At 40.1% G+C, this 27552-nt stretch overlaps 1 protein-coding gene across 1 annotated transcript in view; it reads right to left on the reverse strand.

Annotated features, from left to right (window-relative positions):
* Positions 1 to 27552, reverse strand: part of kmt2bb (lysine (K)-specific methyltransferase 2Bb) — a 96720-nt gene that overhangs the window by 59035 nt on the left and 10133 nt on the right. Inside the window, exons 3-8 of the mRNA XM_062539804.1 lie at positions 18012 to 18353; positions 10124 to 10199; positions 5645 to 8740; positions 5154 to 5368; positions 2979 to 3092; positions 1171 to 1327 (exon numbers count right to left, since the gene is read on the reverse strand). Coding sequence (XP_062395788.1) covers positions 1171 to 1327; positions 2979 to 3092; positions 5154 to 5368; positions 5645 to 8740; positions 10124 to 10199; positions 18012 to 18353 — 4000 coding nt within the window. The remainder of the gene's footprint in view (positions 1 to 1170; positions 1328 to 2978; positions 3093 to 5153; positions 5369 to 5644; positions 8741 to 10123; positions 10200 to 18011; positions 18354 to 27552) is intronic.

Below are 27552 nucleotides of genomic sequence, written 5' to 3' on the forward strand. Positions count from 1 at the left end.
CTAATAATCTATGACTTGAGAGATTTCATACATATCATTCCATTCACTGCCAACTAGGGATGCAACAGTACAGTGCCACAGTTCGGTATAGATCACATTTTTTGGGCCACAATAAAGGTATGGTTTTGGTATCTTAATATACTGCGTACAGTATATACACACACACACACACACACTATATTGTCAAAAGTATTGGGTCACCTGCCTTGACCCCAATATAAACTTCTGTTACATCCCATTCTTAATCCATAGGGTTTAATATAACGTTGGTCCACTCTTTGCAGCTATAACAGCATCAACTCTACTGGGAAGCCACTCCACAATGTTTAGGAGTGTGTTTATGGGAATGTTTGACCATTCTTCCAGAAGCATATTTGCGAGGTCACATGCTGATGTTAGATGAAGCGACTGGATCTCAGTCTGCACTCTGATTAATCTCAAAGGTGTTCTATTGGATTGAGGTCAGGACTCTGTGTAGGCCATTCAGGTTCATCCACACCAAACTCTGTCATCCATGTCTTTGTGCACCAGTGCAAAACAAGGTCCATAGTCATGTTGGAACAGGAAGTGGTCATCCCCAAACTGGGCTTGGCCCCTTAGTTCTAGTGAAAGGAACTCTGAATGCATTAACCCAAGATATTTTGGGCAATTCCATGCTCCCAACTTAGTGGGAAGTTTGGGGATGGCCACTTCCTTTTCCAACATGACTGAATACCAGTGCACCAAGCAAGGCCCATACAGACATGGATGACAGAGTGTGGTGTGGATGAACTTGACTGGCCTGCACAGAGTGAGAGGTGACCCAATACTTTTGGCAATATATATGTCACCGACGAAATGCGTGTTCAGGAAAGTTTCAACAGGGGTGACATTACCTGACATTGCTTAGAGCACCTTTAATATTAAACTCTTAACTTACAAGGCATATCTTGTCATTAGAAACAAAGGAAAAAAAACATACAAACAGAAAAATATAATTGTAATAATTGTGATGGCCTGATCTACTTGAGGGATGAAACTGGAAGGGGCTGAAACATTTTGTGACACAGTTTAAACTATTTTTGCCAGATGATTTAGAAAGGCAACCTATGCAACAGGTATGGTGCAAAGAAGCCATTACTTTTTAGAAGTAGCCAAGAGGAGGAGTGAACCATTTTGACTGCAATTTACCTTGTGCCATGAGTGAGGGGGAAATGCCTGAACGTTCATGAAGAGGCAAAGCACTTAGCCGAGGGATATCATCGGGTATCATGGCACGTGGTTGACCGAGAGCCACTGCAGCAGCTCGACACACATGCTTAATTCGAGGTCCAGCCCTTCGAACATCCTGACAATGAAGGAAAAAATAAATCACCAGTTAAGGACTATTACAGTTAAGGATGTGTCTAGTACCTACTCCAATACATTTAGATCAAAATTCTAAAGGTTTACAAAGAAAGGAGCAATTAAAAGGAGTAAAAAAATAGTCGCCTATACTATACTGGAAAATAAATGCAACATAGCAATGTGTGATATTTTCCCTGTTTTGTTTGTTTGTTTGTTTTTTTTTCAATTGTTTTCCACATAGCACTCAATATCCTTAATAGTGATGCTATAGATTTCCACGGGCTGTTTCATAAGGCAAGACTTTGGAGTGAAGACACCTTTTAAGAATGATTTTGAACGGTATCTTAAGAGAATGTTGACACTGCAGTATGGGTGTAAATATTAAAGAAATATTTCGGTATTTTACACTTTAAACCCGTTTTCTGTATTGCCTAGCATGAAAACGAGTGTTTGACACCGTGTTTGTGGAATTTGTCAGCTTTAGAATGGAGCTCTGTATGGCTTTAACATTGCTCGCTTTGTGCATGGTCTATTCTGTCCTTAAAACACCCCTAAATGTTCGTTTTAAAAAATGTGCAGCTCACTGAGTGGTTACTGGTCTTCAACGATCTTCTATAGCAAGTTTCACAGCAAAATACAATTTTTCAACCGTGTGTGCCTAATATAACACAACAGAATTTGAATTTCACTGTGAAACTTGCTATAGAAGATGAAGACCAGTAACCACTCGGTGAGCTGCAGCGTGTTAGAGAGATGTAGGGTAACTGTTCAGTGATATCGGGCACTTTAAATACACGTAATACTTCCCTTGATCATCACTGACAAGTGCAGATTTTTTCCGCGATTGCTGTTCACATAGCAGCTGTGGCGGCAACATTACGGAAAATTGACTAGGTCGGCAGCAGGAAAAGTTCCGATAGTAGATATGCGGACATATGCATTCAGACAGCACAACGGAAAAAAAAATTACCGTAAAATGTCTGTGAACATTGCGTAAATACACGTCTGTCTGAAAGGGGCTCTAGAGACAGTGCACTCTTCATTACACAATATCTTCACAATTTTTCTGAAGTGTGACAATGCTCTTAATTCCAGTGCATGAAAATGCACTGTTCTGTTATCTGAAGTTGTCTTAATATTATTCTTCCGACCAAATATCTGCATCTAATTCAGCTTCAACCGTTTAACGTAGAAACTTCATTCAAACTTTGTATTGTTTGTCTTGAGAAAGAACACTTAAGGAGTGTATTTTGATTTTTACATCATTGAAAGCAGGAAGTCCAACATTGAAATCCGTATTTCTCCCATCTCAAGGCAAACTGAGGGAATGCTGCACAACCATTCAAAAACATGACTGGTTTTCTAAAGATACAAAGCTTAATGCTAATCGGTGAAGTGTCCCTTTAATTGGCATCAACTATAACTCCCGCCAACTGTTTCCTCTGCCCGTTACTGCTTCCAAATAAAAGTTTGTTTTGCATTTTATGTTAATAAATCTATTTTGTGGAGACATGTTTTTATTACAATTCTTGTGCATTACAAGTCTTGTTTTAACATCTTCCACTGAGATAAGATTAAGTTATTACAATTCTATCAACATGTTAAACAATGACTAAGCTTATCTGATTACTGATGAAGTCAATTGGTTGTACCTGTTCTACTGTACAATCTCTATTTTCTAACTTCGCAAGCTTCTTATGCTTCCCTCTTTGCCGCTTTATCACTCCGACACCACCATCCTGTGATGCAAATGTACCTGTGACAAGCTGGGCACAATCACATGATGAGAAATCATTAGGGATTTGCAACGTTATTATTTCCAGTTAACAATACCAGTTTCTGACACAATTCCACTGCTTCACTAAGACTTAAAGTGTAAGTCCGGCAAAAATGAAAAAGAAAAATCAACTAAGCCATGGAAGAAGTATTTTTCGTCGATCACGCAGTACAGAGCTAGCACGGGCAAGAGCTACAGCCCAAAATAGCAAACAGTGGGTTAGCATAGGGCTTGCAGCCACACATATTCAAACTCGCATTTTTTAACCACTAACATTGCTCAAAACAGTGCCAAACCTCGTCAGCAGCTTGCTCTAGGTGTCTACACATAAAATGATGCACCAATCAGTGTGTAAACTTTGGAATAGTTTGTATACAGTTCGAGCCCGCAACCCTATTTGAAGCACAGAAATGTCACGCGAGATCTCACACGAAGCACGGGAGCATTGCGTTTTATAATCACGGACTTTCCTTCGTGAGGAGCTGGAAGGGGTAAGTGTTCATAACAGTCTTCTTTTATAAACGTCGGGTTCGTGAACCAAGTTGTTGGTGCTTCTTTTATGTGTAGACACCTAGAGCAAGCTTCTGACGAGGTTTGGCGCTGTTTTCAGCAATGTCAGTGGTTTAAAAATGCGATTTTGACTACTCGTAGTCCCTTCCGGCAATAGCTTCCGAGCTTCCGTGAGAGATCTCGCGTGACATTTCTGTGGTTCAGATTGGGTTGCGATCTCGAACTGTTTCTAAGTGTATACAAACTATTCCAAAGTTGATGATTGACTGATTGGTGCTTCGTTTTATGTGTAGACACCTATAGGGATGGGCATTCGGTTAAATTTTCTTAGTCGATCGTCGGGAAAATTAACGATCAACTATCGATTAATCATTCATATTTTCATATTAAAATTAATTATTTATTACATTTAAAATGCAATAAAAATCCAAAACCACAACGTGTTTGTTGCGTAGTGTGAGTCTTGGAGCAATGAAATCAATTTCACTGTGTGGCAACAATGAAACATTTTACCAGGCAGGGGCAATATTTTACGCCATTCTCAGTTAAATGAGAGTTTCCATTTTGATTGCGCTCAGTTTCAACCTAGCATCAACTCGAATTTAGCATGGAGGACATGCGATGCTCAACGAGCTGAGAAAATGACCCAATGGATGTAGCCTACAAGTTCATTGAGATGGCATGCTGCCCTTATACATTTATTGAGACCAGCATACAGCATCACATTCCGTCACCACATGGCCTACTATCACCAGACTGGTAAAATCTCACTAACAGCTGCTTCTTTTCTTCGTAGTGAGATTCATCACCAGTTCGGTAAATAATGTTACAGAATGCACCGCTATATGTAGTCAAGTCATAGGCTATAGTTTGAGTTATAGCCGTGTTGTAGCCTACTTTGGATAAAGGCGTCTGCTAGCATAACCATAACCATACAGGTTACTGTAGTGTTTGCAGCGAACTAAGTCACTTTAAAAATGTAAATGGTCCAACGCCACACTTCACCGTGACCTCTTCATGATTAGCCTACTACAAAAATCAAAACGGAAACTCGCAGGTAACTGAGAATGGCGTCAAACACTTCCCCCGGCTGGTAAAATGTTTAATTGTTGCCACGCAGTGAAATTAATTTAATTGTTTCAAGACTCACACTACGCAACGGAACCTACAATAGTTTAATCGATTACAAATGTATGTTATCTACGAAATTCTTAATGATCAATCCTCGATCGTCGATTACTTATGCCCATCCCTAGACACCTAAAGCAAGCTGCTGACGAGGTTTGGCGCTGTTTTGAGCAATGTTAGTGGTTTAAAAATGTGAATTTGAAAGCGTATGGCTGCAAGCCCTATGCTAACCCACTGTTTGCTATTTTGGGCTGTAGCTCTTGCCCGTGCTAGCTCTGTACTGCGTGATCAACGAAAAATACTTCTTCCACGGCATAGTTGATGTATTTTCATTCAGAAAAAACACATTCTTTTCAATTTAAATAAATTATAAATAAAGAGTAATTGTGACATCTTGTGTAAGTCCACATACCCCAACAGACTTGAGTTGTTTCTGCTGATCAATCTTGATGAGTTGAACTTTAGCTTTCTTGAGAAGATTAAACATCCTTTTGTTTGCACCTGTGAGGCGAACACGGTGTGATGTAACCTTCTCTTCGGAATTCAAAAGCTTATTGTCCACCGTTTCAAAGTCATTGTCCTGTGAAACTTTGCTGTCTTCAGAGACCACAGGGCTATCATCTGAATCTGAAATATCAACATAAAACCATCATTTCAGTTGTCCACCCTTCCACTAGTGTTGTGTAAACAGTCAAAATATTGTTTGAACCCTTGCTTGACCTAATGCACTTAGAAAGCTAAGCTAATGCAATTAGAAAGCAATGCACTTCTACTGCAAGCAACACCTTTTCTTTTTCTAATAATGTAAGGATTGCTAACTTCAATTTACAACAAAAATATTTAACGATGCATAATGCACAAGAGCAGTTACAAAAAAGATTGAAACAGGAACAATTTACTGACCCAGTATGTTTTCTGGAAGGGAATTCATCTCAAAAACCTCTTGAGCACCGTACTGCATCGCCAAGAGCTTGGAGCTGAGAGCACGCACACTAACTGAGACCTTTCGTACAACTCCCGGAGTATCCAGATCTTCTATCTTCAACTTTGATTTATCACTCTTGGAAGGCGAGCCATCTGGAGTGCATCCACTTGCACATTCCTCTTGTTTGATTTTGTCTACATCACAGGGTAATGGTTGAGTATTTCCAATCACATTGTGTGTAATCTTTTTCCTCTTACGGCATGTTTGTCCCTGATTTAGTTTCTTCAGCTTCTTGGACTTCTTTAGGTTTGACATTTTCTTGTTTAACTTTTTAGATGTTTTCTTCTCCTGGATTGACAGTGGTAAAGTTGATGGGTCAGAGTTTATCAGAGATTGGAACTCTTTGGTACCAAGAAACCTTTCATAATCATATTCAAGGTTTTTGTCTAATGTATACACTTCTTCTCCAAGTGCATGCCATTTAAAACTTGGGTCTCTCAACAGGGATCTCCTTTTTCCAACAATCTTCTGAGATGCCTTTTGTGGATTCATTCTACTACTGCATGTATCCAAATCCTTTTGACCCACTGGGGTAGTTGAGACATCAACATTTAACTGAGATTCTGTGAACTCGTCCTCCTCCTCCTCCTTCACTTGAAATACAGACTTGGCCTCTGTGCCAGATAAATCATAGTTTCTCTTCTGCAACTTTGACTGCACATTAAACTGGTGCCCTTTCTTTGGGGAGTTTCTACGTGGAAGAACAGACATACCAGCATCATCCATAAACCTCTTCGGAGTCTTAATCACTCGAGAGGATCGAGCACTAACAACTGGCATGATGAAATGCTTTATATTTTTGAGACACTTTGATTTCCCACGCGGACTTGCTATAGAATCAGAGACAGCTTCATCAACAGCACCATCCCCAGCCTCTCCACTAAAGACTTTGTCCCTTTGTTTAGATGTAGCATCCATGCTGGCTTTGTACCTCTGGGTTTCTAGGTAATGAAGCCCTGTACATTTCTGTCTTTTCCGATATTTGGTCTTGAGCACACCAATTAATTTACTGACGGGGGTGGACGAGGAAGCTGTGGAAGAGCCATCATTACACTTTGTCAATTTCCCTTGCATCACTTTCGGCTTTTGCATTTTCATCCTTCGTCCAATCAGAACCCTGCGTCTTCTCTTACCATGTCTGAGTGGCATCTTTACAGTATGGGTTTTCTTTTCAAGATCTTCATTGCTTGAAGGCTCAAACACCAACACCTCCCTATCTGTAAGGGATTGCTGTTCACTTTCCTTTTTTATTTCTGTTTGGACATCTGGGAAAGAAGAAAGTTTACATGGGTCTGACTCCAGCAAACGAGGCTCTGACGGCTCTGCATTCTGAGTACCTGCTGTATCAGTGACCTGGGGCCTATTTTCACCAAGCCCTGAACATCCATCCTGGCTATTGTTCTGTTCTGGGACTGTTGGTGTTGATGGATCGGAAATTGATTCCACAGGGAAAAAAGTTATAGTTTGCTCTTCAGAGCTTTTTTTGGGCTTGCGTTTATAGGTTGTCCATGGTTTATGCCTTGAACGTTTCTTTCGCATGGAGCTGACAGCTGAGCTCTGTTTACCTTGTGGAACTGGAGAAGAGCTTTCGGCCATTTTTGTCGTTTCTGAAAAATCTTTAGCAGACGATTCTTCCTCCCTCTGAGCCTGAGAGACTTGATGAATTAAAAATGACTGTTTTAAACTGTTACATTTTCCTGGTGTGGAAACAACCTTAATCTGAAGGGGTGGGACGACCTCTTTAGAATGCAACTCTTCATTCTCTTCCTCAGTGGCTTCTACTGTGGGTAGTGAAGAAGCCCCTTGAGTTTCCAGCTCATGAGACACGTTATTTACCTCTCCACTTTGTCTAGATGGCTCATCTTGATCTTTGCATTTCACAGGAGACTTTTCAATTGTAGTCTCCACTTCATCCGGTGGAGGTTCACTAAGAGGAAGAAGTGATTCATTTGGAGGGGAAGTATGCATTTGAAGAGAACCTATATCAGAATTGCCTGTACTTGAATTTTCCACCTCTTGCACCTGATTGCCCCTACTTTTGCCTTGAACCAACGTCAGAGTCCATACAAACTTATTACGCTTTTTTCTTGATGTGGATTTGGTGTTTCTGACCCTCGTCAACTTTAAGCCCGGGATTCCCATGTCTACACCATTTTTGAAACGTTCCATTTCTGAATCAACAGTTGAATGTGCATTTTCAGCAATAGGGATCACAGTATTATTTTCAGAATCTTTGCGGTACTTCTTTTTTCGTTTATTCTTTTTCTTTTTGGACAATGACACTTTTTGGACAGTCAAATCATCCAATGCTGAGGACTCAAATACAGATTCTGCAGAGCTTTTTATACTCTGATCTTGCTTCTTTGTCGTTCTCCCATCATTTGGCTGCAGAGTACTGGTTCTGTGGGATGTCCTGGTAGACAACTTGCTATCAGTGCTATCTTTTGTTTCCTTTTGTTTCAAATTTACATTTTCTGCACTTAATGTCACATTTTCAACTTTCTGTGCAGAATCCATCTTGCATGCAACTTTTCGAGACTTGACACCTGATTTTTGGTCATCATTTTGAACTCCAGACTTCTCAGTAACATTGGAATCTACAGTTTTGTTCGCAGAGCGACCACGGCGCTTGGTTATTAAAGTCTCTTCCACACAGACAGGTGCTTCCCCAGAAACTTCTTTACTTTTCTTTAATTTCACATGGATATGGGATATTTGGGCAGCTTGTATTTTCTTTGCTTTTGATGGGAATTTTAGTCCTTTCATTTTCTGCTCTGCTTTCGGAGGACCAGTATCTTCCTTTTTCATTGCTGCTTCAGACGGAAACTTGATGGTGATCCTTGGAGATGGCACTGTCTGTTTTGGAGAGGCTCTCTTCCGTGTTTTCTTTGAACCATCTTCTGCGTTAGAACACTCTTCCATTAATGTGTCATTTGAAGGATTGGATCGACGACAGGAGATCACGTGTGTGGGTTTCTTAAACCCCTTTTTTGAAGCCTTTGCCGTAACATTTTCTGTAAGGGAACACATTGTGTGAATAAAATATTTCAACAACCAAGTACTGTAACAAGAAATAGGCCAAAAGAATATAGGTATTCAGAAGAGAAGTATTCATATCCTTGGTTACTGAAAAACTGTTGACCTTGCATAAAATGTACGGCACAGCACACTGTACAGCTGTGTATTATTTGCAGTGCATGTAGAGCATGGCTGCATAATTCTAGATAAAATGATAATTACAATTTTCTTGTTTAGAACTGAGATCACGATTCTCTCGAGATTTCAAATTGTGAATTTGGGGTCAATACCAATGTTTAAAATGACAAGTTGGCCAATATCTGAAACATTTTCTATGTGTGTTTACTTGGCTTTTAAAGTTAAAGTTTCACACTTGTGAAAGTGTGAAAAATATTAATTTATCAGTATAGCTAATGCAGAACTGACAGAACAGATACATTACCACATAAACAGCTTAACAAATCTGATATTGAACATAAAGAACTGTATTTTCCTGTGCAAGATGGTTGACAAATACTATGAGCCATGTGTGTATCGACCATCCTGCTGCAACATAGCTACAGGCTAGTTGGTTCCAACCACCTCAATGAACTATGCTAAGCTAAGCTGAGGGAGGTGCATCAGACTGAGTAGCTGCATGCACAGAGACGAGAAAGGTATCATCTTATCTAACTCAGCAAACAGCAAATTTACTAATTTGTCAAAATGTTGGCGTGTTTCTTTAACACGTTGAGTGCCAAAAACGCAATATTGAGGTTTTTGTTTCCATGCGTTGAGTGCCAAAAACGCAATATTGTGTTCCGGAAAATTTACAGGCATATTTCATGAAAGACGCTATAACTCAATTTCTAGAAAACAAACTGGGATTTTGATGAAAATTAGCCACTGTTTAGCTTGGGATTTCTCAGGAACAGAAGCATATGTAGAAATAAACGGAAATAAAAGAGCTTAAAGTCTTATCATTCAAATGAGCCACCTTATGTATTCATAGTCATAACATAGAATACACTGTGGCTGTACAAAAATAGTCAACAATGATCCAGATTGCTGACACTCTGGGACAAAGCTTCTGAAAACAGCACGATACTCAATGCAACTCTGGACAGATGTAAATGATCTGACATTACATGAGAATGTCAAAACAATGCCACAAGGAGTGTGCACTGTAATCAAAGCTGAACCATTAGTCTGCCATGTTTATGACTCAACTAACACATTCTGTAGTTGCTCCTGCAGCAGTGCTCATTCCTTCTGATAGCAAAAACTCTAATTCAGTCCAAATTCTAAAAAAAAAGTTGAAGCCTCACAAGGACTGCAGAAAGAAAATGACAACAATGAATAATTGTGTTCACCAAGTTTAACAGATGAAGACTACTTACTTCTTAATAGGCTAGGCCTATGTCCTGATTGTAGTGGGCTTCCATTCTCAGTTTCAAAACCTTGGAAGTCATCTTCCTAAGACACAACAACAAAAAGAGATAACATTTAACCATGTTTTAGCTGAGCTTCAACCTAATAAAAAACAGCCCACCATAAATTCCCAACTATTAGCCCGCCTTTATACATTGATTTTGCAAAAATTATTCAGTTATGAGGTCAATACACGGGGGCAGTTAATACGGTATTAATATGGTCTTGTTTCTTAATATACACCATGCGGCTAATGCACAGGAAATTACTGTAGGTTGATTCCCATCCTCTATCATACTGTGAGAGATAAGCAGTCAGTTTGTCTTTCCTAGACTGGGTGGCAATTTTGATAAACTATTTTGCCAAATCAAGAGAAAACTTTTATATTCATTACCTAAAACCCTCACTCCGTTTGGTCTAAATGTAGATTCTCAATTAAAATGTTTTCTTTGAAGTAAAATGTTGAAATAAAATAATATCTCAAAATTTTTGGTGATTTTCACGATAATGATAATTATTTGACACCCTGAAAAAATAGTTTTTAAAGACTTGAGTTACTTTACAGCTCATTATTTATGAATGGCATTATTACAATAAAAACAAATAACCTGTGACTTTCTAACTAAATCAACCAATGCATTGTCACTCTATGACACATATCCCATTCTGTCCCCACTTGTGTGGCAATGACATGGACATTAGAGAAGATAAATACAGTGAGAAAGTCTGAAGCTGAAGTTCCTTTCAAACCTTTCCTTAGGATTCACTGTAAAACTAAGCAAACCAACAGAGTAAGGGTGTCACGATTTTTAATTTAAATCGAAATCGATCGAAATTTCATCTCAATCTCGACCTTTGAACTCAAAAGTACAATCGACGATGCAGCCACACCCCCAATGTCACATCCAGCATATTTTCCCAAGACGCAAAAACACACATGTGTTAAACCGCAGCATCAAAACTCCTCTAATTTTAGGCTGCAGCCAGTTAAAAAAGTGCACATCAACTGACCGAAATCGAAGGCCCTCATGTTACTCTGAAATTACGGGTGTGTTAGTATTTTTGCGTTCATTCACGTCAGTTAGCCTAACACAATTTAGCAAGTAAAAAAGGATGGGCCGGGTCGGACAAGAGGGAAACACCAAAAAAGTCTGTTTTAAAACAGTCAAATTCAAACGTAAAAATAAAATAGGCCTATGCTATCTTAAAGAGGAATAATGCAGGATTGGCGATTTCATCTCTGGTTTCGGTTTCGTTTTTCGTTTTCGCTCGTTTTATGCTTGCATATTTCTCTGCAGAGCTTCCCCGACAGCTTTAGCATGTATATTTATACATAGGCTATATATAAATATATAAATTGCAAGCGTGGTTCTTCTTGCTCCTTTCGCGTCTCTGACTTCCAGATGTAAACAGCAGACGATCGTTTATCAGAAAGTTGCAAGGTTGTAATAGCGGAGAGGGACACTAGGGGTGGGAGGAAATGTGACTGTTTTCGATAAAACTGGTCAGTCAAGCAAAACAACGATTTCTAAGCAATTTTATGACTATGAAAAAGTTGCATAGGGTCTCTTTAACACATCAACAAGAACATGACTGTATTAAAGGGATATTCCGCCATTTTTGGAAATACGCTCATTTTCCACCTTCCCTCGAGCAAAACAATCGATATTTACCTTGTTCCCGTTCATCCAGCCATTCTGTGAGTCTGGCGATACAACTTTTAGCTTCAGCCTAGCATAGATCATTGAATCGGATTAGACCATTAGCTTCTCGCCTGCTAGCTTCATGTTTAAAAGTGACTAAGATTTCTGGTAATTTTCCCATTTAAAACGTGTCTCCTCTCAAGTTAGAAAGTGCAATAAGACCAACTGAAAATGAAACCTGCCGTTTTTCTAAGCTGATTTGACATGGAACTACACTCTCATCTGGCGTAATAATCAAGGCAACTTGCAGCTACTGGCACTACTACTGCTTGTTGTCTATGGGGACTATTTTCAGATGCTGCGTAAGATATCGCTGCGCCTATGGTACGTTTGCAAGTTGCCTTGATTATTACGCCAGATGAGAGTGTAGTTCCATGTCAAATCAGCCAAGAAAAACACCAGGTTTCATTTTCAGTTGGTCTTATTGCACTTTCTAACTTGGGAGGAGACACGTTTTAAATGGGAAAATTACCAGAAATCTTAGTCACTTTTAAACATGAAGCTAGCAGGCGAGAAGCTAATGGTCTAATCCGATTCAATGATCTATGCTAGGCTGAAGCTAAAAGTTGTATCGCCAGACTCACAGAATGGCTGGATGAACGGGAGCAAGGTAAATATCGATTGTTTTGCTCGAGGGGAGGTGGAAAATGAGCGTATTTCCAAAAATGGCGGAATATCCCTTTAAAAGTTGATAAATTTTTTTAAGATCCATCGCACCCCAGAATTTGTTAAGCCTGTTCACTTTTTTAAAAATCACAAACCGCGCCTGCAGTTCTTGAGATGGATCCTGAGAAGTTGAAGAAAAGAATAGCCAGTGGAGACTGTAAAGTTGTCCACAATATGTCATCAAAAATCATGTCTCCTTTTCCCTAATATTGCCCAGATTGCGAGGTCTATACTGCATCCAGCGCTGCAAGTCTTCTCCTGTGCTAGACACATTATCCAAAAGCTCAATCAGCTGAAATCAACAGTGGACAGTGAACGGGTTGGATACGGGTACGGCGCGGGTGCGGATTCACAAAATTGGACCCATGAATGCCAGTTGAATGAAGTAGCCGCACAAAATGAACATTAGGTGTGCATGTGACAACGTGGGCCCACTGGCCATCATGTGACTTGCTCTGCTGGTTTCAATGCGTGACTGAGTGCCCACCCCCACCTCCCCCCTAAGTCATTTAAATACTTGATAATGACAATTTGCACAATGTTATAACATCAATCAGGATATTATCACAGACGATATTGCCCACCCCTAATTAGGCTTAAAAGATTTTGGTTGAATTTCACCATGCTGAGGTCTCCACTGTACCTTTACACACATCTGTTGTTAGTGAATTCTGCTATGATGCAACATGTCTCAATACTGATGTACAGTGAGGAGAAAATGTATTTGATACCATGCTAAAGTTGCCTAAAAAGAGGAATATAAAATCATCATTTGACAATTGATCTTAATGTCTTAATTACGTTAGCGTCACTATGAGATCAAACACGGGTCGTTTGAGGAAAGGTACGCACAGAAGTCCGCAGTGAGGGCAAGTAAAACCCACTCCGAGAGCTAACAAACAGACAAACAAACGCAAACCCCGATGAAAACATACTCTCCTCGACGGCGGAGGTAGGCTAATAATTATCAAATTGAAAGCACACTATGACAGGTCTACTCGTGTGATCACGAGTGCATAGGCAAATTAGTGTTTGATAAAGACTGCCTGGATTTTGGTGCAACACAAGAGAGCATTTAGAGATGGGACAGCTGTGAATGAGTGATTAATGCGGCTGCAGAAACGTTACAGATCCCATTGTCAGCTTCACCAACAAGAAAATCTGAAGAAAATGCAATTGTTTTAATCAAATATGTGCAGCATGTTGCTAACCGGATTTTTACAATAATTAGCTAGTCGTCTTCTATGCGTCATTGCTTTCATGATTGTGAATGTTTTATTTGGATTGTGCATGTCGGGGGGCGGGTGTCCATTGAGCGCGCACGAGACGGAGGGAGAGAGAGAGGGAGAGGGAGAGAGCGGGCCAAGGAGAAGGGGCGTTATATCTATTATTTTGTTAAATTGCCCACCTTGCTTACAACGAAAACTTGCGAAAGAAATGTAGGCTATACTTTCACCCGAGCAGCGTCAGGTGCACCACTACGACCTAGAATTTTTTTCAGTAGCACCAGAGAGGGTTAAAGCGGATCTTTGGTTGCACTCTTAAGTTTGGGCGCACGTGGTCACACTCTGAAGCCCTGAATTTCGTCATCAACATGCATACCGCGATAGTGCAGTGGGGCAGTGTAGCAACGCTCCGTAGTGCTTGGGAGCTGGGAAATGGAAGAATCACCGGACCAATCACATCGTGTATAGAGTCGGTGGGCGGGCTTAACATAATGGTGACTGACATGCGACCAGAAGTTGTGACGGTTACACATCCTGCTACTTGAAAACAAGAAGATGATTCGTTAGTGTTATCCTATTGCATGGAGAGGGAATTTGAAAGACAACTGTTTATCCCACCCCTCCGATTGAGCCGCTAGGGGTTCACACATCATTAGTAAAAGGAAAACAAACTCTGCACAGAATCAAGAACAAAGACAGAGAAAGAAACATTTCAAAAGCAATAATCTCACTTTAAGGGCCAGTTTCCAGTAGGAACCTCCTTTGAAAAAAATACTAAGACTAGGCTTAATCCATGCTTCTCTCCTTAGTCTTCGTAATTGGGACTATCTAAATCACAAAGGATATTCATTCATCAGAATTATGAAGTGATACATTTGATACTCTGTCAGGAAAATTCATGACTGTTCGCAATGTCTCCGTTTCGTTAATTTTGGTGAGACAGCACGCCACCTTAAAATGATTGCAGCTACTGTATCAGAATTAGGGTAGAGGCAAAACGTAGTGACGGAGTGACGTAGTGACAGATCCTGGTGACATGTCCTCCCCTTGCTGCCACTCACACTGCAATTGAACAATAAGTAGAACCAGTCAGAGGTTATTAGGGCCCTTAAAGTTTCACTCCACATATTGTTGTGTTGATGTTGATTATTGTAAAAACATCAATTTTCTTTGGCAGTTTTTCCTCTTTATTTTGTAGCAGTGGCCACTGCTTCAGAATAGACAATATTGTCTGGAATGCATGATATGCTAAGTGCCCTCTGCCGACTGGCAGTTTAACAGTTAAAGAGACCCTATGCAACTTTTTAATAGTCATAAAATCGCTTAGAAATCATTGTTTTGCTTGACTGACAAGTTTTATCGAAAACAGTAATATTTCCTCCCGCCCCCAGTGTCCCTATCCGCTATTGCAACCTTGCAACTTGTTCAGGAGACGATCGTTCCCTGTTTACATCTGGAAGGCTGAGACGCATAAAGAACAAGAAGAACCACGCTTGCAATTTATGTATATATAGCCTATATATGTATACATATACACGCTAGAGTTGTCGGGGAAGCTCTGCAGAGAAATATGCAAGCATAAAACGAGCGAAAATGAAAAATGAAACCGAAACTTAAGATGAAATCGCCAATCCTGCATAGTTCCTCTTTAACAGCATCACTAATCTTAACCTGTCTAGTTTTATTCCATAAACATATTGTTAATTCATAGACTGGAGTGTGCTGTCAACAGCTTCCATTTACTGCACCATGGGCTACTGTGGTGCGGTATGTCTATCAACAATATCGCAAAAACTACAGATACAATTTTCGCAAAACTTGATGGAAAGGTGAAGTACAGGCTAAGGAAAACCCGTACATTTTTGGAGCTTGTCCGATTTAAAGGGCACCTCAGCCTATTTTCCAACAATGATAGATAAGTGAATCTTGGCAGAGACCGGCACTCTCCGCACACTCAATTGTGCACAAATCCAGGCAAAAGTAACAAAGACTCGAGTTACGAGTTCTTGTTACAATGAAATGTACATTTATTCCAATGTGAATCATAATTACTACTTATAATTTCTACCTATATTCAGTCTGACCACCAGAGGGTATGTTTAGGGGGTTGGAGGTTGCGGACTGGCCTACTCTGACTGCTAAAAAAATTAGTAAAAAAAGCATCTCCTGTGCACAAGTGCATGCAAAGTGGTTGCTAGGGTAACTGAAATGGTCGCTAAGATCACTATTCAACATCCAAATTTCTACATTCAACATTTTTTTAGCAACTGCACACAGAAAAATCCTAGAAGAGAGTGAGATGACAAGATGGACATGTCAAGTGTCATGGAAAAGAAAAAAGGAATATATAGAAAGAAGATGCTAAATGGAGTGTGAAGAATGAAAAGGAAGTGTAATTGAAAGGGGGATATATAGAGACAGAGCAAAAGTGAAAAACTGAAGAGGGGAAAGATAAAGACAGAGAAAAGGTGCCTTCAAAGTCGCTGCACACACAGGCAGCAAGACCACAGGTGCTACCTAGCTTGATTACTCCATTATGATGTCACAATGGCCAATGTTCAGCCTGTGAGAATTTTTCTTGGCCACTTTTATGGCATGTTGAATCTATTCTAAATAAACTATTTCAGAATAAAACAAATAAACCAAGACTGCCTGGAGGAGGTGGTCTCGGCTTGTTTCCGATCTAATTCTAGATCATGACATGGTGTTAATAAAATAAATAATAAATTAAAAGTGTTAGATGAATTAGGGAGTGTCAGGGAACAATTTAATCGTGTGTAGGTTTGTAGACAAAAATTAAATCTCACAGAGGTTTGTTATATAATTTGTATTTAAATGCTGGCATGTGAACACAAATGAGCATAGGGACAATAGAGAAAAAACATCGATTCATCCCTTGATTCGAAACAAAATAGGTATGAAATCGCTCTTAGCTTTTCATTAACATCTCAAAAAACATAATTTGCACAAAAATGATTAACAGTTCTGATGTCTTTTTAAAGGCCTGAACAACAACACTTGAACCAGTCTATGCTAAACACTTCAAATTCCATTAAAACATAGATAATTCCTAGAAGAAGAGTAAAAGAAGCCATCAGATGAACTCAACAATAACATTAATGAAGTCAGTGTAAAGTCTTTGAATGTTGTTTTGCCAAACCGTCCTGCACTATTTAACTTATCTTTTATTACAGCCAAATTTACAGGCTGAAAAAACGTACATTTTCTATTTAGTCTCACTTTCTGCATTTGCTTTATCCTAACTGCCTGAATAAACTGAACTCTTTGATGGAGGTAATTTCAAAGAGTTACGGGTTGAAACCAGAGTTTTTAAACCATATTCACCTGACACTAGCTCTCAGTACAAGCATAGCACGGATGTAGCATACTGGTATGCATGAGGAATACAGACAGTTACAGTAATCCACATTTCAATAATCGAGGAGCTAACTTGTATAATTTATAGGCCAATATAAAGTTGCTTCATATTAGCGTAGTATAATTGTTCGTTGTTTTCTAAAAATATATCATGTAGGTGAGAGACTATGGCCTTTCCCTCCATGAGCCAGTGCTGCCTAGCAGTGCACAACTACACCACATTGCTAAATCTCGCTATGTTAACGTTACCATTGGTAGCTTACATCTTAACGTTACTGTTGATATCAAGATAACTTACTGCCAACCGGTATCTACACATCAAAATAACAATCTGACGTTTAAGCACTCCAGGTTATCCATTGACACAAATCTGAACTCAGTTTGAGCATAGTTATCTTGCTAACCACTTACAACAGTGAATATCCCCACCCCCTCCCCTTCAATATCACGCACCGTTGCTTGCTTTGCTTGCCAAATTATCTAGCCTGCTACCACTGTAAATATTCTACTGCAAAATAGATTTTGAATGAAGTGAACCCCCTTTAACGGTATACATTCTGAGATCGCACTTTCGGCAGATTGTGAGAAGGCATGGGAAATAGTATCTAACGTTAGCCAGCTGACGTGAGTTGGCTAACGTTACATTAGCCAACTGCATATTCTTTGTTGAATCTCCACCGACGAACATTTAGCTAGCATATGGCTAACTGGCTAATGCTACTGTACAACATTCGCTAACGGTATGCTAGGTGCGCATTTAATCCATTTTATCACAGTAACGTTAGACGCAATATTCTACGTAGATTTAAGAGAAACGCACAACACTAGCACAAGCTAATAATACATAACCATGTGAGGGTAAGATCCTTTTCCACTTTACTTACTTCCTCGCTTCCACTTGAGCTGTATCCAACCTCTCCTAGGCTCTTGTGGCTTGCCTCTATACCCAGCAAGCGCAGATGAGACTGGTCTTCGTTCAATCCAAGTGCCAGGCAGGAAGGCCTCAGGCCTCCATTCGGACTGTCGTCAGGTTCTGTCCTTGACCGGCTTAACTGCCACCGTCTCTCTGATCGCAAACGGCTACGAGAAGAAAATGGTCGGCCGGGAAACCGACCTCGAGCTGCTGCCACACCACCTGTGACTGCGACAGTTGACACAGTAGCGGATCCGAATCCCGTTGCCGCCATCATTACTCCAACAACAACAACACCGATAGATGGCAACTTCTGGGTGAGACAAGAGGGAAGGCGCGAGGTGAGACGCCACAGATAATCCAATGCATTCTGGGTAGAGTAGTTCTTTCGTGTGACTATCACAATTTGACAAGTCATATAGAACTACAAGATCCGCCTCTGCTTATGGTAAACAAATTTCGAGTTTATTCTTCGTGGGGCACACACTGGCTCGCAACTCAAGGGGGATTTCAGAAAATGTCTGATCTAGTTCAACTGTGATCCAGTTGGTATTGTATATGATAAGCAGTCTTGTGTACGGGCACATCTGTAGCAGGTGTTTCAGCAGCAGCTGTCTTGTTTGAGTTCCAGTAGTCGTATTCAGTCTGTCGATGAGCGTAGGCCATCAGGTAGCCTATCGTTGGTCCCATAGAATATTGTTTCTAAAACAGATAGGTCTAGTTGTGGTCCTTGATTACAATTGGCTGAATTATTATTGCTATTAGGGTCATTCTACTTGATGCAGATGCTGACTTTATGTGATCAATGCATGCTGGGTTGAAGGCAATGCATAGCCTAGGCCTACAGGTTAGAAATAGCCTGTCCTACATAGACATTTAAAAAATATGGACACAGCCATCCCATAGACTTCGATGGACAGTGAAGTCAATTTGAACCCATGTTCTGTTGGTCGACTTCGGTTCTTGCGCATCCTCAGTCCAAGCAAGTGTGAAGACTGAAACACAAGCCGCTTTCAGACATAATGTTGCGTTCGAGTGCAATGGGATGTGGGACTTTTCCTACCTGAAGTGTACTAGCTCCTACTTTAAAGCGTTCCAGGTAATTGAAGTGGAATGTAAACAGAAAGCATGAACGCACTACATTGGTTGACACATAATGGTCTTCTAACTAAAACATCTTCACCAACTGTCCTGGAGCCATAAAAGTGTTGCGTATCACTATGTAGGGTAACTGTAGCCTTTTCTTTTACTTACCCATATATTTTCATTCTAACAGGTAATAATGACAACATTTCACACCATAATATGAAAAACAAGTTGTGTTAAAATTGTAGTGTCTAAAACAACCCTACACGCAGAGAAGTAAAGTGTAGCCTATAGCCTATTTGTTGAAGTTTTATCTCTCACAATGTGTGAATCCATATAGAGGGAAGTGAAAACCAGCGCCCCAAGTGGTTGCGTTCCTATCGAAGAGCAGCTCCAATGTTAATGGTGCATTCCAGACAGCATTTAAACTAGTGGGATGTGGGATTTATCCTACCTCCAACTACGAAAATGCACTGGAACGCCTGTCGAAGTGGGAGCTCCTATTCGCGAACTCGTAGGAGCTCAACCTGCCCCGACCTCAACAAAATGAAGTGGGAGGATTATGGCGGCGCCCATGGAGACATGCTCCGTGAGAGGTAACTTCAAGGAATACGCTATAAACTTTAGGGTAGGGTTGTTTTAGACACGGTAATTAACTTGTTCTTCATATTATGACTTAAAATTGTGTCAACAAAGAATACAACGTATTGTGAAAGTAACGTTATAACGTTATACAGTTAGCCTAGCCTAATATGCTAACGTTACGACGGTATGCTAACGTTACGGCGGTCACCCATGTTTTCTAAACCTCCCACTCCAAAATGCTTGGAACGCTTTGAAGTGGGAGGTAGAACCTTTCAGGTAGGGTAGGTCCCACCTCCCACTCGTTTGGATGAGGTCTGGAATGCAGCATAAGTCCCATAGACCGACTTTTCAAATAAATACTACGCAGCTATACCAGCGATCTTATCCAGCAAAAATATTTTTCAGTCTGCATACTGTAATAATCTACTAACTGAAAATATCAGACCCTATTTCGCCTTATTTTAAAAAAACGTAATTGCTCGTTTCATTTCATAAATGGACTACAACTACAAGTGACGTAACACCCTTCGACGACGTTACTCAACTAGCATGGTTTGTTTATTAGCCTGTTAGCTAGTTGGTTAGTTAGTAGACAATCACACTTACTGCCAGCTCTTGTGTGAGTAGGAGCACACCACAAGTTATCCCAACATAAAGGTAATTACCACGCGGTTTACATCGCTCTCTGTTATTACAAAAATATGTAAAGCCAGTTAAGCAAATTGCCGTTTTGATCAGTTGGAGATGAGGCGCCCAAACTGGTGCTGTCAAATGCTACTGTAGCTACTGTAGTTCGTTATCACCATGTTACAAACAAACTCAAAACAATTAAACTGATCCTAAAAAATAAAGTACGACCACTAGAAGCAATAGAGCTGACCTAAATGCATAGCATATTGAAGGCATTTAACTAAGTTCCCATCGTGGGCCGAGATATATTTTTTCTAAAAGAAAATCCCATCCCCTCCCGCTAGCCTCTAGGAACGCAACCACTAGATGGCGATGAGATTACTTTCCCTCCCTATGGGCACCATTAAAGCTGCCGTCTGCAGTATTTTTTTTTAAGTCATATTAGCTTGAACTGTCATGGAATTCTGGAGGTAGAATATTAAATAGGCTGTCTAGGAAAAATCCAGAATTCTCTAGCTCCCTCTGAAGCCTGTAATCGTGCTTGCAAAAATCCAGCACTCCTTATTTTGTTTAAGCAATCACGGGGGGAGGAATCGCTACCTGTCAGTCACAGCTTGTGCACACGCTGCTATCCAACCGCTGCTACTCTGCTGCTCACGTACACAACCTCATCTCCAGAGGGGGAAGGGTTTGGGGGGAAGTTTGGAGCTTGATAGAGGTTGGGGGAGGGACCTGAAAGTTGTATCAGTTTTTTTGAATTCAAAATTCAATTTTGAAGGCTTGCCGACGGCAGCTTTAACCTCCGATTTAATTTGGTGAGGTCGGGGTAGGTCTATAGGTTGAGCTCTGCCGACACCGGTGGTAGGTTCATCTTCGACAGGCATTCCAGTGCACTTTTCTTAGTTGGAGGTAGGATAAGTCCCACATCCCATTGCACGGGAACGCAACATAAGCGCCGGAGTTATACACAGAGGTTTTTGTCATTCGGAGATCCAACTCTTCAGGTGATTCAGACTTACCTGCAGACTTTATACTGACCTATACGGACCTCAGTGTGAACGACATAACACATTACAAAATACTGCAACCGGTTGTACCAGTTGAACGTAAGTTCCATCTTAGCTTATAACTGAGCTACTAAAATTCAACAGTTTGCACCATGCAAATTAGTTTCAACGTATGACTTAAATTACACACTTACACACCCTTTCCCTAGGTCATAAGAAAGAAAATCATATTAGAAAGAGTCACCATTACACATTTCATTAGCTATCCACTGCGGTAGCCCAGCTATACGTATGGCCAATAGTGGCTAAAATATTCCCATACAATAAAATAAAGTATGTTGAAAAAAGCAGGTCCCAGGCGCTCGATCAAAAAAGGAAAAAAGGAAGAGTTAAAAAGCCTTTATTGAGTATGGCTTAGTTCATATTAAAAGCTTACAAACCAACATGTTTCGACCAAAGCATGGTCTTCTTCAGGGCAACGCAAGAGAATGAAAATCAACACCAATTTAAGTTAAGTCCCACCCCTAGTCGACAACGATCCATTAGACTAATTAGTCACAATCAGATTGCCACATACAGCCAATTAAGTTAACAAGGTGGGGAAGCAATCATAATAAACAAAAGAAAAATAAATACAAGAATCAGGAAAAAACACCTTCCCCGTCAGCTGGCGAAGAAAACAAAACAGATAAACAGGCATGGAGCGACATGAGCACATAGGCGGCAGATCACAAAAAACACTTAAACTCAATGGCCCTCATTTATGAAACGTGCGTAACTGCGTATGTCCAAAAACAGGCGTAAAACAGGCGTACACTTGTTTCCACGCAAAGTATGGCATTTATCCATGTGAACGTGATCGGTGGCTACGCTCAAATCGTCTAGTCTCAACTCGTGTACGCAAGTTTTTCAGGCGGCATAGCATAGCGCAGCAGTAAATCGACGGTGCATTAGAAAGTTGAATAGTTGAATTGATGGACTATCTCGGACATAACACCTTTCCTGTACATGTGCAGCCTATTTATTGTAATGTAGCATATTATATTGACACATCTGATGGCTTAGAATAGCCATAGGAGATGATTGTACTTTCTTTTTGGCAAATGCAACATTTATGAATTATATATTTAAAATTATTTTCAAAGGGCAAATTTCAGTGTCATATGGTTTTGTAATGAATGTATTTATAGTATGATGCATTCTCTCTGCGAAAATAAAGTCTGTTGCGCTTAAAGGCTGGCTTACATTGCACGATTTTGGTCTGTTTTAACAGTCGGCGACTAAATTTCCAAAACCGAAGTTTAGCCCCGCCTACATTGTTTTTCTGCAGGGAACTCTGGCACTGCTCCATTCAGCTGCTACTATTCGAGATACAGAGCTGTTCGGACCAATCACATTGTCAGGGCGGGCTTTACGTGATGATTGACAGATGAACAGCAGTGAGGTTCACGGCTGCATGCGTCCTCGTTCGACGAGTTGGTGTGAGACCGTGTTGGCTTAGGTTGATATTGATTGCAACAGAAACGCTATGGCTATGAATGCATAATTTGTTCATGCAGTTTGGCCTTTCGTTTATCTTAGCTATTGAAACGGAGGTTTTATCACGGATTCACACAACTATTTCTGAACACTTACACCAACGTGGATATGTGGGAAAACTTCAGTTTCACTTTCACTTTCAGTTAAAACAGCATGTTTGGGTGATGTTGTTCCCGTTTGTTTAAAAATGCCTGTTTGCTCGTTGGGTTAACGTAACGACACACTTCCCCAGCTGTTCATTGCATACAGTTTGAAGGAATTATTTTTAAAAACGAAGGAGGATGTTTTCCATATAGCCTACCCTGCTACATATTTCGTTGTCTTAGATTTCGCAGATACTGACAGCCAATAACTTGTTCTGTTTGGTTTGGGCTATCCAATGAGTGCAGAGCTATCCCCCCCGCCCTGTATCAGTTGAATCACGCCCCATAATCGCAGCTGAATGGAGCAGTTTCAGACTCATTCTGATAAGAATTAAGTATGACGTCGTCAGGCTAGAAATCTTGGGAGTTGTACTAGAATCGCGGCGCGCTCCCGTCATCTAAATCGTTTAGTGTAAGGTGCCAATCTTAGCGGTTTTAAGTCCGTCGGAGTCAGTCTTTTTCTAGTTTTGCCGTTACGACAATATCAAACATGTTTGATATTATCGGAAGTCTTTTCAGTCGTGGCTCATGCAAATAGTGACGTGAACATTAAAAACCAATAGTGACCTCGGTCGAACACGAAACAGGAAGGGGCAAAATAGGCGACAGCTGTAGCCTTTATGATTATTTGTTATTTCATTTCTCATAATTTATTAGTCGGCTATTCTACGTGACAGAACAACTCTATATCTATAGCATCAAACAATGCTGCAGAAACGCGAAAAAAATATGTTCATATGAGTAGGCTATCATGTGAGTTCCTGTTGATGATGACGTGTAGCCTAGTGCACGATGGAAATAATTTGAAGGAATCTAGCAACAGTCTTGTAAATAGTGACCCACAATCTTTGCAAAATCCTAATCTGAGACTGGCCTGTGACTAGACTGTGACTGGAAACTCAATGAATTGTCTTTAGATGTGAGAGGGTCTGAGACTAGTCTTTCAAAAATCTTTTCCAAATCTTTGCAAAGTCTGTCAATGTAAGGTAGGCTTTAGGTACAGTAGGCTTTAATCGCTCTAGTTTCCCGCCTTCCTTGATGCAGCTTCTAGCTGTCAAAATTAACAACGTTCAGCTGGACGTCACTGCGGCTCGAGATCACTAATGATCTCTTTTGGACGTATAATGCACCTTCGTGTTGTAAATTCTAGGGGCGAGGCCATTAAAATGAGCATATATAGGGGCGTGATATTTAAATTACGCTTGTTTCCAGCCGCCACATTTATCAACACACGTTTATTCTTACGCTAGTATTGGAGTGATACGAAAGTTTGATGAATCACACGTGAGCCTCGTCGTAAGATTATTTCTGCGCTCAGATATACGCTGGTTTCTACGCTCTGTTGATAAATGAGGGCCAATGTCTTCGTTCAGGGCTGGATAACGGAGGGCATCCAGCTGATGAATCCAAAAGGACTCGCGCTGATTTAGGTTACGGATCCAATCCCCCCCCCTATCCAAGGGTCTAACGTGTTCCAAAACCTCTATTTTAAGGAGTCATTCTTGTTGTGTTTATTTAGGAAATGTTGGGCCATCTGGTAGTTGAGATTGCCGCAGCGCATAGCTTATGCTCAGCCAGCCGATCACGTAGGCGTCTTTTCGTACGACCAACATAAAAAAAACCTTTGCAAGGACAAGATAAACGATAAATGACAAATGAAGTGTTGCAATTAATAAAGTCATTTTTAAAGTTTTATTAGTCTTGAAATCCACAACTATACCGGTCCTTCTGTAGGAGACCAACGGTGGTTGAGGAAAAACCTGTAGAAGGACAGGGTCAGAGTTAATAATGGCCCAGTTATCCAGGATGATACATTTATCTGTCTAGACTCCGTGCTGTATTGAGTTACAACAAAAGGACGGGATTGAGTAGATCTATCCGTTTTACGTCCCTTCTTAATCAAGGTGTCAGACTGCTTCAAAGATTGGGCTCTGGAACGTGCATGAGTGACTGTATCTGGTTTGTATGCCCGTTTAATAAAACGTTCTGACTAGGGCTGTCAAAATAACTGATTAATTTAGATAAATTAATTTGAGATAAAATAACTGATTAAAAAAATGAACGCAGATTAATCGATGACCTTTGACCTGGAGCCATTCTAGTCAGTATAACCATTAGACCGTAAAATGGAGAGACGAGAATGTGCTGCCTGGATCATTGATTGGAACATGTACTTTAAAAAAAAAAAAAAACAGCCTGACAGTGTTAAAAAGAAAGTGTTGATTAAAACAAAGTCCTCTGCAATGTCTGCAGCACAGAATTTGCATATCACCGGAGTTCGTCAACTCTTAAGTACCACATTACTGCAAAGAAATAGTGTTGACATTGCCATTTTGCGATTACATTTTATATGCGATTAATTTAGATTAATTAATCACAGAGTATGTAATTAATTAGATTAAAAAATTTAATCGATTGACAGCCCTAGTTCTGACATATCACCTGCCTGTTTTTCAAATTCTTCATCACCATCACTTAAATGGCGTAACTGCTGGAATTGGCCAAATGGCACATTATCAATGAGGTGCGGAGGATGAAAAGAGTCAGCCCTTAGAATAGTGTTTCTGGAGGTCTTCTTTCTAAAAATGGTGGTGTGTAGCTTCCCTTCTGAATCAATGGAGATGGTTAGGTCTAAAAAATTAATGCTGTTTTTACAGTATTCTATTGGCAAATATTTCTATTTATGGAGTTAAGGTACTGGTGAAACTCCAGCACCTGAGTCTCAGTACCCTTAAAATAAATAACAAATCATCAATATAGCGCCCATACCATGTTATACACTGGTAGAAAGGATTGGTCGAGTTGAAGACATGCAATTTCTCCCATAATCCCAAATACAGGCAAGCATAGTTGGGCGAGAAACAACAACCCATTGGGACCCCCATTTTTTTGTTTGTACAGCTTGTCAGTAATACAAAAACATTGTTGTGAATAATAAACTCAGTGAGTTGTACAATGAAATGCGAAGGAGGTCTGGTGTAATTTATTTACGAAATGATGTGTTTTAATGCGTGTAAACCCTCATGGTCAATGTTGGTATACAAGGACTCAACGTCCATGGTAATTATAAGTATTGACACTCAACATTGCCTAAACTTGACAAACTATTCAAAACATCCACAGTATCCTCAATAAACGATGGGAGAGTCAGTGTACCATTACCTGAGATAATGGGTCGCCCAGGGGGATTATCAAAAGGAGGTTTATGTAGGCCTTCGGAAGTAAATAAAATGTAGCCAAGGCGGGGTGTTCAATTGTCATATATTTAATTTCACTCTCAGTAATCCATTCAGAATTTTTGGCATGGATTAAAATGTTATGAGAAATAGTGGTCAGTTCAGATCATGGATTACTGCAAACTCTTTCATAATGTCTTGTTCAAATTTTTAGAAAATAATATGGTATAGCCTTAAGAGAGGAGAGGGGTTTAAAAAAAGTGGCGCTCATTAAATACAGGAATTTTCAGCCTTTTTTTTAGGACACGTCTATCCACATTTGAAGAGCCATATCTCAGAAACTAAACAAGATACCAAGCTAAATTTTTTGTTTTGTTCTAATGAGACATGGAGGAACATTTGGCCAAAAATCAGAGAAAACTGAGGACCATGGTGTCGGACCTGTTCCAACTAATATGGAATTGCCCTTATGTGAGATTTTCTGATTTTTGCACATCATGTATTTTGATGGTTTATGGAAATCATGTCATATCAGCAGGAAAATGATCTCGAGAGGTTGTCGTCATGGTAGAGATCCCCTCCCCTAAATATCCCCACAATAGTATCCCTCTTACCTGCTTACAAATCCACCATGTTTTATTTTGTCTCACCATACTTCATGTGACTACTCGTGTAACTGTATACTGTGTGTTTTAAGGGAGGGAAAACATGGAAGTGTTTGGTCGCTTCTAACTTCATCTCTGTTTGGATCCTATATGCTGATTTATTTTACTTTCATTGGAAAACAATTGAACAGTTCAGTGTTATGTCATTTCTTTGATTGTTGTTTTGTGATTATTTTATTTCATTTACAAGCTGATGGTATTTAATGTCTACAACCAGAACCTCCCAATGTTAGGCCTATTTCTTTCACACAATGACATTGTCATATACTTGCTTGTTTTGTTATTAATTCAGAGGCGGATCTGGCGGACAAGAGTGTGCCGCAGATCCGAAGGGGGATGGTTGATAATAGAGCTCCACAGTCCCACCCACAGCCTTGTCCGGAAGTAAAAATCCAATACAATTTCTCCATTGACAACTGGAGAATAAGCCATAAAATCGGAACCGTCCATGGTAGACTTAAAACCAGCTACGATGTGACTAAGCGATTATACCTGCTCATATAGATGTCAAAAGTTAACGGGGCATCAACCTTGTTTTGAGAAAACAATGTTTTATTCACGATTTAACGAGAGAGTACTACACTACCCAACACCCTACCGTGTAAAACTGGTGAAAGCAGAGCCTTTGATTGGTAGAGATCGCCGTTGCCATGGCAATCCCAAACAAACTGTACTCAACTT

Source organism: Sardina pilchardus, chromosome 6, assembly GCF_963854185.1.
Source record: "Sardina pilchardus chromosome 6, fSarPil1.1, whole genome shotgun sequence".
In the NCBI taxonomy this organism is placed as follows: Eukaryota; Metazoa; Chordata; class Actinopteri; order Clupeiformes; family Clupeidae; genus Sardina; species Sardina pilchardus.